This window comes from Carassius gibelio, chromosome A17 (assembly GCF_023724105.1).
Source record: "Carassius gibelio isolate Cgi1373 ecotype wild population from Czech Republic chromosome A17, carGib1.2-hapl.c, whole genome shotgun sequence".
In the NCBI taxonomy this organism is placed as follows: Eukaryota; Metazoa; Chordata; class Actinopteri; order Cypriniformes; family Cyprinidae; genus Carassius; species Carassius gibelio.
Window position 1 is genome coordinate 14,828,762 of NC_068387.1, and position 13,283 is coordinate 14,842,044.

Consider the following 13,283-nt stretch of genomic DNA (forward strand, 5'->3'; position numbering starts at 1 on the left):
GGATATCGTTTGGGTTTTATCTGATACCGGTGCCATTTCGATTCCTTTAAAACGGTGCCTAAACCGATACTTCAAAAAAAAAAAAAAAAAAAGGCCATTAACAAACTATGGATAACATTAAAAATATTTAAAATAAATCTGTAGCTTTCACACACTCCTTGGATGCTCTCATTTCCCAAACTTCCCTTATAAATGTATTTCCTTATCTGGGTCATTGTTTAATACTCTGATAATTTAGTTAAAATGAGAGCAATTTTGTGTACAATTTTGTGTATGGAGCTAGATGCTATAGCCCTGCTAAAAAAAGACTAGCTACTCCCATGCTTCTTGTATACATTTCAGAGAACCAGGACAAATATTTAAATCAATCTCTCAGACATTTAACAGGCACCGAAATCTGCGTTCTGATTCGGTTTGGTGCATACCGGTTCCATAGGTACCATGGCACCGAGTTTCAGTACTCAATCCTACTGAATACTGAATGCGCAATTACATGAGGCATTTCAGTAAGTTGTACTGTAGGCTATCTTTTAATATACCTTTTGGTGCCCATTCATCTTTATTTTGTACTATAGTAGTAAAGAGATAGATACAATGAGGTGCCAAAGGTTAAACGAATGTATAAAAAAACATTTAGAGGTTAAATACGTTTATTAATTTATCTTTTTTTTTTTTCAAATAAAGTTAGCATGGCTATGCTTGTCCAGTCTGTGAATGGAATCTTCATCTTTATATTGTCAAAAAGTAAAAAGTAAGTACTCACCATGGGGTGTTTACGGCCTCTTGGTTGAAGTTGCTGAGCACTAACAGGCTCATGTGCAATAGCCCTCTCTGGTGAAGGAGTCTTCTTATTCCGTCGTCCCAGATCATGGACCGCTGGTGCTGCATTGTTGATTCTACGCATGTATACTTCAACTGGGCTGGGTTTATTACCACATTTAGCAACAGTGCTGGAGTTTGAGGGAGTGTCCAACACTGCAGTTGCCCTGTATGCTCTCCAGGTGGTTGCAGACTCACCCTCATCCTCTGAGCCATCTTGTCTTGGTGCTTGAGCAGATTCATCCCCAGAAGCTGTCCCACGGCTCCTCCAAGTGCTCCTGACAGTGACGTTTCTCTTTTCTTGCAAAATGTCATCATATGAGTGGTGGTTGTGGTGGACTTTCCAATTGGTTAGGGTGGTGCTGCTACTGCTGCTCTCAAACCCAGACTCAATGTCATTGTTCAAGTCTGAAGTTTCTGAAGATTGGAGGCTGAAACTGCTTTGAGATAGGAGGGCTGGCTCCACGGGAGCAGTCTCAAGGTAACCGTGAGGTTCAGAAAAGTCAGTATCATTCTCACCTTGACGTAGAGTGATCTCACTCTTAGGGATGGATATTTCATAAGGTATAGAGATGCTACCTCTGTGCTCACTACTGGGACTGATCACAATATTACTTGTGGAAGTGTGTCTTTCCTTAAAAGGGGGCTCGCTTGATAAACTACTGCTCCGACTGCTTGTTCGAGAGGAGCAGGGGTCATTGGGATAGAAGGTGATACTGCTGGTCATCTTACTAGTCAATACTGGCTTTGTGGATATCTTGGGTTTCCCGCTAGTGGTCAAATGCTCAGGGATTCCCCCTGACATCACTTCCTTTCTGTCAATCTCAACAATGGCTTGCTTGATGACAGCTTTTGACTGGAGGGCTTCACGAGGGCTGCATACCCTGCGGACTTCAATACCTGAGGTAGTATGCTTAGTTTCCGGGGTATCCCCTTCCACTGTAAGAGGCCTGTGTTGCTCCTCACTGAAACGGCCCTTTGAGGAACTATCGGAGTAAGATTCTTGCAGCTGTGAGTATCTAGTGTACTTTGACGATTTTCTACCACTTGTACTTGACATCAGGGGGTCATTTTGCTCACCAGGCAATTGCATGGAACCAATATATTCCGTTTCCGAGGCTGAGGAGTGACCATCAGAACCATGATCACTCTGAACAGATTGAGATACATGGGATCTGTAAGCAGTATAGGATCCATTGGCCTTGGAGAGACTCAACATTGCAGAAGCATCCTGATCTAAACTCTCAGGTTCGGTTAGTCCTTTCTCAGGTGAAGCAATGATAGCAGCACTGGCTGAATTCATGAGTGACCCATCACATGTGTTTGATTCACTATCGCTTCCAGGGTACTTGAACAACTTCTCTGTTCGACTCTTATTGCGATCACTGTCATTTTGCTTGACCGGTGGCTTACAAGACTTTTGATCATTAGCAGCTGGAGGATAGCGACTAAGGACTGAAACTTTCTTGCTTTCATTGAGAGCACTTGATAAGGCACTTCCAATTTTTTCATCTTTCTTTCCATCTTTTGTCCCATTATCAGAATTAGTCTTTATACCTTTCCTAACATTATGTGCTGGACTAAGAGTCCTTCGTACAGTCTTTGGGGAGCTTTCTGTAGAGTGACAAAGGTCTTTGTTCCTCTGCTTAGTTTCTCGCCTCTGCTGAGGAGATGCCTCTCTGCTTTTGTACTTTGAGGTGACTGGTTCAGAAGCAGCAGGACTCCTGTTAAGTAATTTAGGTTTCTCCTGTCTGAAGCTTCGCACAGGGATCTCTTCGTTTTCTGCCTTGCCATTCTCCACGACCGCTGTAGTGCTGGTAACTGCAGAGTTTCCATTACTACTGTTGCAACCATTGAGCTGCATTTTCATCTGTTCAACCTGGTTGTGAAGGGCTTGACTGTGGTTCCTCTCCTGCTGGTACTTTTCCATCAGTTCAGCATTCTTGGATTCCATGTTCTTCAAGTCCTCCTCCACTAACTCCATCTGCTTCAAACGATTCTTCAATCTTTCCACTTCCTGGCTGAGGTCTTTAACCTTATTATCTTCTTGCCCCTCAAAGCTATTTTTCTCGTTCTCTGACTTATTTCTTAAATGTAGGTCATCTGGATGCTTCAAGTAGTCAAAACTCTTCTTCCTGGCCAGTTTGGATGTAAGGCCAGCTGAGAACTCATCCTCAATTCGAAGATCTCTAGAATCAATCCGACTGTGGTCTGATTGGCCTAGTTTGTTTTCCTGACGTTCAAGTTTCTCAGTCAGCTTGTGAATGATTTTCTCATCCTCTCTCTGCCTTTCCAGAAATCTATTGCGTTCAGTCACAAACATCTGAGTGAGACTCTTTAGCTTCTCCATCTCTCCAGTAAGGGATTTTTCTGCCCTGTCTAGTCGAGCTTCAGAGGTATCCACTTCCTTGACACGGGCCTTCAAGGCATCAAGCTCTGATGCAAGCTTTTTGGTCAGGTTTTTTTCCTCATTAAGACTAAGGCACAACTGCGTACAGTCTGACTTGCTTTTACCAAATGCCTCTTCAAGCTTCTCAAGTTCAGTCATTCTGCGCTGAAGACGCTCAATCTCTACTTTAAGATCCCTGGTCATTGTCTCTTCCTGATCTAATTTCTCCCTAACCTCACGACAAAGATCCTCCGCTTTCCTGACCTCTTCATCTTTGCCTTCAATTTTGAGCAATCTTTTCCGCAATGCCTCCACATCGGTGAGCAGTGAGGAATTACTCCCTTCAGCCTGAATGATTTTGTCCTGAATGTCAAGAAGTTCATCCTCAGCTTTCTGTAGTTTGCCTCTGGCCTCTTCAAGCTCATCCAGACGTCTTGCTAAACTCTGCAACTTGTGTCTCAGATGGCGATTTGTTGTGTCTGTCATTTTTTCTTTCTGATGTTAATCCACTGTTAGGTCTTTATGATTGTTTGATGGAGGGGTACACATTTGTCTGGTGGTGTTTTCTAAATGGTTCTGGGAACTTAAGATGAAATAAAAAAGGACAGGTCCCTATCTTTTCCTCCTACCATCAGGTGAAAGTTTTGAATACTTTTTTATTCCTTGACTCTGATATCAATGGTGATCCAAGTGAGTTTTGATCACCTGTAAGAAAAAAGAAAAGAACAGAAAACTTGAGTGCCTCTTATAAAACAAAAACATGAAATGTCTGTAATTGCCAAGATGTTTCTAAATTTTACAGTTAAACTGGTTTAAACTTGGTTTGCGTAACCACATCAAACAAACTTGAATGCATACTACATCTGTGCATGATTTTACATTTATAAACCATCAGTTTTAACCTTCAACTTAACCAATTTTTGTGATTATTAAAAATGTCAAAACACACATTAATAAGCCAATGGAAAGATTAGGCCACTAAGATAAGGAAGACCCTGGAAGGGGGAAGAAGATGACAAAGGAGAAGGGACATGCATTGCTTTTCTGGCCCTCATCAAAACATATGATAACTGCGGCATCGATTTCTTACTGAACTTTTGCTGACAGCAGCATGACTCTCTGATATTGCCCTCTATCCATGTGCCTGTCTCTATTGCAATATTCATAGAGACAGCCACCCCATAATTATAAATTTGATGCTGTGAGCTACTACCTCTTACTAATTTACTGCTTTACCAATTAAAATCTCATGTATATTCAAAATGACTCATTAATTCTAATGCAAAATGTCTTAATAGCAGTTGTCTGTTAGTTGTCAGTTGTTTGGTAAAACCCCAAACCTTCACAGTAACAGCAAGTCAAGAGGTAATAACATTTTATACAACTTTATCTAAATGCGTTTTAGTATGACCGTTCGACTGGCAGGCCCACCAAGATGGAGACGGGCCCAAATGAATGAGCTGATGTGTGTGGATTGCAATAATTCTGTTATAATCCCATAATTTTATGGTGTGCGAGGCACAGGCAGCAGTATCCCGGGGTTTGGACAGGAAACGAGTCATCCAGTAAATGTACCAGCCAAGCAGGAAGGAGATCCAGCACATCTAAGACAGATTTCCATGACACATGACATTCATAATCACTTTGGCAAGATCCCTCAGTGAAGGGGCTTCTAAGGTCAGGATTACACACACAATGATTCTTAAGCACACACAAGCAAACTACAGGCGCATGGACTGGTTTCCAACCTCCCCATCAAGGTTTAAATCCCTATCCAGTCCATAACAAATTAGAAATTTATTGTTACAATTTTTAATACAGTTATTACGAGTGTGCCACAACAGTAATTCATTCTAATTATAAATAAACGCAGTGGTCTACACAAGGACGCATGCAGCGAGGGTTAACACTTTTAGGCATGCATAGTATGGGTTAAGTTTATGACTTAACCTTTGACCCCATTTTTAACTATGTAATGAAAATTTAATCTAAAATCATGTAATGATTACTAATGAAAATAAAAAAAAATCAATAGTGGTGACGTGCGAGTGAGAGGCGGCTATCACAGAATCCTAGCAAAACTTGTGATTAACATAAGTCAGAATAAAAGTACGATGAATTGTGAAATATAAATTGTAAGACCAAACAAAGTTTATAAAGTTTCTTATAAAGAATTTATGAGAATGTGTAATGTGTTAACACACTCGCTCCCATGCATCTGGGCTAAAATTTTGCTATATATAAATTTTGCCTTGCACCGCAGATTAAGGTGCAAACAATGAGCATAAAATGAAATGTCTCATCATGTAATGTCTTCAGACCTCAATCTAGAATACATGAGAAGACATTTTGCATGACAAGTAAAAGTTCTCAAATTTCTCAAGGCAACTATAGTTGTGAGAAAGAAATGAAAAAGACCCTTAAGAAAAAACAGCACAGAAACTAAAGGCATGGTAAAGTACCTGAATGCAAAGGAAATACTTCTTTCTCTTACTTCTTAGCTTCTAGTCTCATGCACATACTTTCTCTTTCTTCCTCAAGATCACCACACATGCAATCATGCACCATATCATTAGTCCTAGCCACGCAAAGCGATCTGTTGGCCTCCTAAACATTCTGTTCCCCCGGAGGAAAGGGGGGAAAAGACTTTCCCCTGCACTTGACATCAGTTTGGTTGGCCAGCCTGAAGCTTTTTATTCTTTATAAACATCCCTTAATGATCCATCAATGCCAGAAATAATGGCAATCACAAACAACAAGACAAGAGGGAGTGCACCTTTTATAAACAAGGCTTGCAGATGAAAAATTATTTGTGATCACTACAAGGTGAGGTTTAAAGCCACACTGCCCCAACTGAGACAAATATCAAGATACAAAAAACAAAAAAAAAAAAAACTTAATTGTGAATACATAACGTAAATATAAAATGTTGGTCTATTGTAATAAAAAAAAAAAAAAAAAAAAAAAACCTTAATTCTACTTTCAAAAGGAATAAATTCATTTGCATTCTGTATGTGGACGGAAACCACTCACAATAGTGAAATGATTTAGATCACATGAATTTCTTCACAAATTGACTACATTATATAAAAGGAGATCATATGTGACCACATATCATCATATGTGGACCGTGTGTATCTTCACTTTTACTGAAAGTCAGTGCATCACATCAACTTTTCTAAACATCAGATCGCTAACCATCTTTTCCGCTCTTGACACATTAAATGGCTAATTTCTCTGCTACACATCAGTGTTAAGCATTAACAATGGCGATCCTGTACTGACTGAATGCTTTGTCAATATTGTACAGTTAAAAGTAATGCCAAGTCCGTATCCTGAATTGAAAAGAGAAAGAGAGAGAGACAGAGAGCAAGGAAGAGAGATGATGATGAGTGTGTGTTTGGCCTCCTCTGAACTTGTGCAGTTCTGGCAGAAACTGACAAACCACAAAATAGTGGCAACCTGAATCTTGAAGCAGCAATTTTTTACATTTTTCCATGAAAGCAAAAACCAGCCTATAATGTTCAGTTTGTTGTTTCCTGTGCAGTCATGTCATTTTCTTCTCCCTCTCTTCACCGCATTTGGAGAAATGGAAAAGTAAGGAGAGGAAGCCTGCTGCTTTGGTGGAGCTGTACTTCTGAACTGCCAAGCCAACAGCAGGGCTAGAAAAAGACACTGGTGAGAAAAGACAGTCTAGTGTGTTTAACATAAATGCATGTTAAATTCAGATTTGTTTGGTCTTTCACAAAAGTGAAATAAATGTAAAAAAAAAAAAAAAAAAACAAGACTCCTTTAAGTACCATAAGAATGACGCCAAAATACCAATATGTGGTGTTCATCTTCAGTCTAAATAAGAAAAAGATTGCCCAATTTTACTGAATATAAATACAGTCGGTTCAAAAAGTATCAGGACATTTAAGACACACTTAAAATGATCTGAATGTTATTGCTTTAGATAATACTTATAAAAATGAGTGGCATCTGCAAACAAGTGATCCTACAGCTTTTCTCAGAACTAACTGTTCTGTATTTTACCATTTTATATCCAACAAGCTACTAGAACATCACGGACACACTCTTCTCCATCTATTGATATCCTTATGTGTTTTTTTTGTGCGCACGATCCAATCCAATTGACTGAACATACAGATTCCCAATCTGATACTTGTATGGTACACTAAAGTTATTAAAATCAAAACCAATGTATACAAAAGTGTGCAGTAAAAGTAAGATATTTGTGTGTGGGTGTGTGTGTGCAAGATATGCTCTCTACTCATATATGTATGCACACACTGTATAAAGACAGTGTAGATGTAAACATGTTACAATGGTAGACATTGTAAACAGAATGTGTTCACAGTCATGAATATGTGACTAGTGACTAATGATATGCACGTCTTCATGTTGAATAATTGCAACATAAAGGGAAAAAAGTGCGGATATGGTTAGAAAGCTCGGGGTGTCAGAATGCCAGTCTATCAGTCAAAGCCAAAGCAAGATGCAACCCACAGCAACTCTTTATGACAACGACGTCTCAGACTGTGTGACTGCAGATGAAGGAGTGAAATAATGAGTGTGTGAGGCGCTAGAACAGGCCTCACTGGTTCATCCCTACCTCCATCTCCTGGACAACAGGCCAGATAGACTGAACAACAAACATTTTTATTTACATCAGTATTTTGAGGTTTATACCTCCTGAGTCACAGCAAGCAAACACATTAGTCAATTTTGATTTAGAAAAGAGACAAATCTATCCCAGCAGTCTCTGACCCCCCGGAGATACAAACAACGCACAATCCCAGAGCCGATTTCAGCACAACAAAGACACTTAAACAGGAAAGACTCGAGCAAGCGAGAGAGAGAGAGAGCGAGAGTGATCAGCTACATATGTTTGTTATAAACTCAGGTACTTGAGCAGAATTTATGCTGTTATTTGAGTTTCTGTGGAGATTTCGAGTGAAGTCTAGACTCACACACTCACTGTGTGCATGTTTGCAATTGTCTTTTGATTAAGTGTGCATTTCTGAGAAAACCCGTTTAGGTCCCTATAAAGCAGGGATACAAAATCTCACTGGCGTTTCTGAAACGCTGCATGCTGTGTCAGTGTATTTCAAGATGCTAAGCTAACCTCTAAAGCATTTGTCCTTGGGATCAGCAGATTGAGCACAGCAGACACATTACTGAAAACCATGCATAATTGCAGTTTACAATAATCCAGAGGGCTACAAAACTGTCTATATATCACGTACTACAGCTGTAAGAGAAGGTCTGCCTGTTTCAAAAAAAAAAACATTATCACATCAGATAGATTAATTCTTTCTCATTATTAGTTTTGGCAGTGTGAACAGGAAAGGAAAGGAAAGGAACTGCATGAAACAATGTCTGTTATATCATTAACTAGTGGTTTTCAGCTAGTATGTCATGACCTAAAAATGGGCCAATTCTGGGGAAAATTAATAATTAAAAGCAACTAACCACATGCATAGTTTTTAAATAGTAAAATAACAGGCTTTTGTTGTTGATATCAAAAGCTGTGCTTCCCATGAAACATTAAGAAAACTTCTTAAAATTTAAAAACTAATATCTATCTCTCTATCTATCTCTCTCTCTCTCTCTATATATATATATATATATATATATATATATATATATATATATATTTTAGTTCTTTAATAAATATTTAACAACTGATGTGACTTCAGTGCTTCACTGAATGGATGTTCTTTTACACTCTTTGTACAATAAGCATCAAATATAGAATCTGGGCCCTGAAGAAAATCCTGTCGATAATCACTATCATGAATCACTCACCTGAAAATCGAACAACTGTAGTATGATACCAACTGAATCCCTTTTTCACAAATACATGCAGACACCTTCTGTTTTTACAACATTAATAAAAAACATGAGGCGGTACAGTGATGATCAAATCATTCAAGGAAATGGATATGCGTGCATTTCATTGTGCTTAGCTCACAAGTGTAACAATGACGTAAGGTTTAAAGGTTGGGCTGTGATAAAGCAGGGAGTTATATAAAGTTTCCATGCTAATCTTATCACTAAAGTCACAAAAAAATTATATATATATTAGGGATGTCAACGATTAATCGATGATCGATTAATTGTCGATAAGAGATGCAATCGATTAAGGCTATCGATGGTCGGTTAACCGATTCAGTGTTGGGCTGCGTGCGGCTCATGCGCACTCAACACGTGCGAGCGGCTGTGAGTGACGGTGACGATATATAAAAGCATCATCATTCATTCACAATGTACAAATTAAGCTTTTAATGTGATTTAAACTTTAAAGTACATTAAAATAGAAACAACATAAAAGTTCTTCAACATTAAATGCAATAGAAATGTAGTTACTAATCATTTCATCAGATAACTGTTTTATATCGTGCGCTTTGCAGGGCTGCGGGACACAGTGACAGGACAGGTAGTCTATTCATTCCTACAACTTGTTAATTCATTCCTACGAATTATTAATGTGGCAATTGTCCATGTTTCATTAATTTTGTTCCCTAAATAACCCATGATTTAAGTGAAATAAGGGAACAAATTAATAAATCGAACGAATTCTTAATTCATGAAATCTTTAATTTCCCTTCCCATGTTTACCACAGTAAGAGATGCGAAAACAGTTATTAAAAGCGAAAGATAATAAAATAAACCTGGGAAATTAGAGGGTTAGACTATGAAGATTTAGGAAAAGAAACGATGCCTAAATATACTGAATTTGTGGAAATTCGTGACCAACCGGCAAACCAGAACAAAGCCGCGTAAATGAAGACTATGGGGTCCAAAAGCATGGTCGCGATCTAACATTTTCCAGTTAACCTATTATTCCTCTAATAAACAAAGCTTTTATACCACACTTGTCATAATCAGTTCTTATCATTTCTAAATAAATAATTGCTGGATTCAAAACAGCGATTAATAGGCGCTGTGACCGACACATTCCTGGAGCATTCACTGCTGTCACTAAACGGTGACGCCGAGCATCGTTCACAAGTTTCTGCATGGACCTGACTAGGGCACAGGTTCTAAGCCCTGGGACAAAATGGGATGCTTTAAGGAAAATTTATAGCCTACTAAGTAATAGGCCCAACATAAAAATAACAATTTGTTTTCATGTTTTTTTTTTTTTTTTTTTTTTTATAGGCTATGCGAAATATATCCGACTTAAATAGGCTAATTAAGATTAACGGATTTAAAACAGAAGTGTGGGCGCTCCATAAGTTCACAAAAAAAAAAAAAAAAAAAAAGGATGACAACGCATTCTGTTTGTTTGCTTTATTTTACAAGAGCACAAATCTTCTGTTTTTATTATGAGTGTGCACAAATGAAAGTAAACAGTTTTGCGGAAAATATATATATTTTTTTAATGTCTCAGCTGTTTCGATCGCCCCGGAGCCTGCTGCACACGTATATTCTAGCGATTCAAACTTACATCGCAGTCTGTTCATTATCAAAATAAAATGTCAACTAAACATTAAAAGGTTACACTGGTCAGTTTAAATAGACCGTAGTATACCGGTCCACTCTGCTGTTATGCCAAGGACGTTTTTGCTCATATGAAGAGGATCATCTTTTCCGTCTATATGCGAATGCGTGTTAAGTACAAGCCTAGTTTACATTATAAATAATAGTTTAACATTCAAATACATTGCGAATATGGAAACATTTCGATTTGTGCCGAATGAGACATGAGCAATAACCTCCAAATAAATCTAGCCAAAGCCCCGCTCGCTCATCCTCGTCTGCACGCATGCACTGTCACGATCTAATGTGCTGTATGCCGGATTTTTAAAAATCTGACATTTTCTAGGACAGAATCCAGCAGGATCAAATTAATGTGAGCAACTGTGTTTTGGTGCAGCAGCGCCGATGTAGTTCACTTAATGTGCAGCGCAGTCACACGCGCTCCCCATTTCGGATAATTTTATACAATAATGTCAGTTGAAAACATTGCAATTGTGCTTTAAAATACAACAACGAGCACCACAAAACCATTTAAAGAGGCGCGTTCAGCGTTCTCCGTGCGGGATTGGAAACTGTCAACAAAGTAAAATGACCTCAAAAGTATGGCGCGCTCTCTTCATTTTATCAAATGATCATAATCGCATCTATTCATTTTATAATCCTGCTACTAGCATTTTATTCAGACTAAAACCTCTTTAATTCAAGTGAGAAAGCGTTTTGTGTGTGTGTGTGGCTTTTGCACATCCTGTCATACCGCTGACTGCGTGCCTGCAATAGACGCATTTTGCAGTAGGCTATTATGGTTAACGATTAATCGATTAATTGATCGTTAATTTAAACGACGATCGATCATGGAAATAATCGAAATTTGACATCCCTAATATATATATAACTCCACAATATTATGGTTTTTACTGTATTTTTAATCAAATAAATGCAGGTTAGGTGAGCATAAGAGACTTCTGAAAAGTATAGTAAATGTGAAGCCGTGTCCACTTCACATTTCCTGATTCCACTCTGGATGACACATAACTCAGACGTCTGCTCTGTTTAGGTGACCTGCTTTTGCTGCCTTTGGATTATCCTACAGCACAGCGGGATATAATACAGCAGAACTGCCTAAATAAAACCCCAGCTATTACCTTAAAAATCTAGATGTCATCCGGGTTCTGAGTTTTAATCTATGAGCTTCACTTATATTTATTATTAACCCCAAAAGACTAAAGACTCATGTCAGTTATCGCTGCCTCAAATGCCACGGAGAAGCACATGGACAAAGTACAGACTCAAAGAACACAACCTAGCAACAAAAGTTTTGTGCCACGCATACAAGCACTTGGGAAGTATGAGATTGTTTTGAACAAGATACAAGAAAATGTAATGCCAACAATGCAAAACAAAACAATCCTGAGCATTCCTGAGCCAAAGGTCAAAGGTTACTGTCCACAGAGAAACAGAGAAATAGACTGTAGATGGTGATGTGTTTGTTTGTTATGTGTGTGTTTATGGATCTACAGTACTAATAACTGAATCATCCTTACTGACACACTCGGAAAAGGATGCATCTAGTAAATTGTTTGTGCATTTCATTCTTTTACTTAGATATCCAGATAACCACAGGTTCATGGCTAATGTAATCTGTAACAATGCTCACAATGTGTGTAAGTTTGCAAGGAGGAAACTGTTTATTCGTTTGTATACGGTCCCAGAGTCCATCTAAAGCCTTTGTGAGGGACTTCCTTTAAACCCGGCGCCACTGTTCCTTCCCTTTACATGAAGCTATGAAGTATTGAGTTCAAGCTTTGGTGTGTCTCACTCATTTTCATTGTTACACACATTTCAATATTTCCTCTTCTCTTCCTTTCGGACACACCAAAAAAATCAGTTGATCACCTTACGATCATCAGTCATCTCAATCTGCTGTGGCACAAATGTCAACTGACTCAATGTCCATAAATAAAAGTATTAATAAGGGCTCTGAACTGGTTCAAGGAATGAAAACGAAAACCGGAAACGAACAAAATGTTGATAGGAACAGAACCAGAAACAAAAACGAAATAAAAATGTATAGTTCCGAACAGAATCAAAAAATTTAAAATGGCCATTAACCGGTTAATAACGTTATTTTATCGTTCCGTTTAATATATGAAATTTGTTGTCAACCAATCATGGATTCCTGCAGTACAGCATATGCAAATATTTTTATTTTATTTATTAACATATCTTTATTGCAAGGATTAACCCCTTAAGATGAAACATCTAGTTTTCGAGGGGGTCCTCCAGTACATCAAAGCAAAATTAACCAAATCAGCAGAGCAAATATCACGGTCAATAACAGCACAACAAAACACAACAACACACACATTCCAGCTCACAATGCTCAACCCCACCCAGCACGAACCCCACAAATATGACGCTGAAGCCAGCGAGTGAAATGTCCACTCATCTGTGAACTCATCATAGGCAAGTCTCAATGGCTGGATTAAGACCAAATAGGCCCGGTGACGCAGCGCAAAAGAAGCCTATTTTTTCTCGCCGTTGGTGCATGTGTATTAGACACTCAAGCGCCAGCATGCTTAGCCTTTCC

The 13,283-nt window shown here is 38.6% G+C and overlaps 1 protein-coding gene across 2 annotated transcripts in view; it reads right to left on the reverse strand.

The window, feature by feature from the left end:
- Nucleotides 1-13,283, reverse strand: part of LOC128031765 (leucine zipper protein 1) — a 43,705-nt gene that overhangs the window by 11,047 nt on the left and 19,375 nt on the right. For both annotated transcript variants that reach the window (XM_052620155.1, XM_052620156.1), the window contains exon 2: nucleotides 764-3,913. In XM_052620155.1, the coding sequence (XP_052476115.1) occupies nucleotides 764-3,694 (2,931 nt within the window). In that variant the 5' untranslated portion in view covers nucleotides 3,695-3,913. The remainder of the gene's footprint in view (nucleotides 1-763; nucleotides 3,914-13,283) is intronic.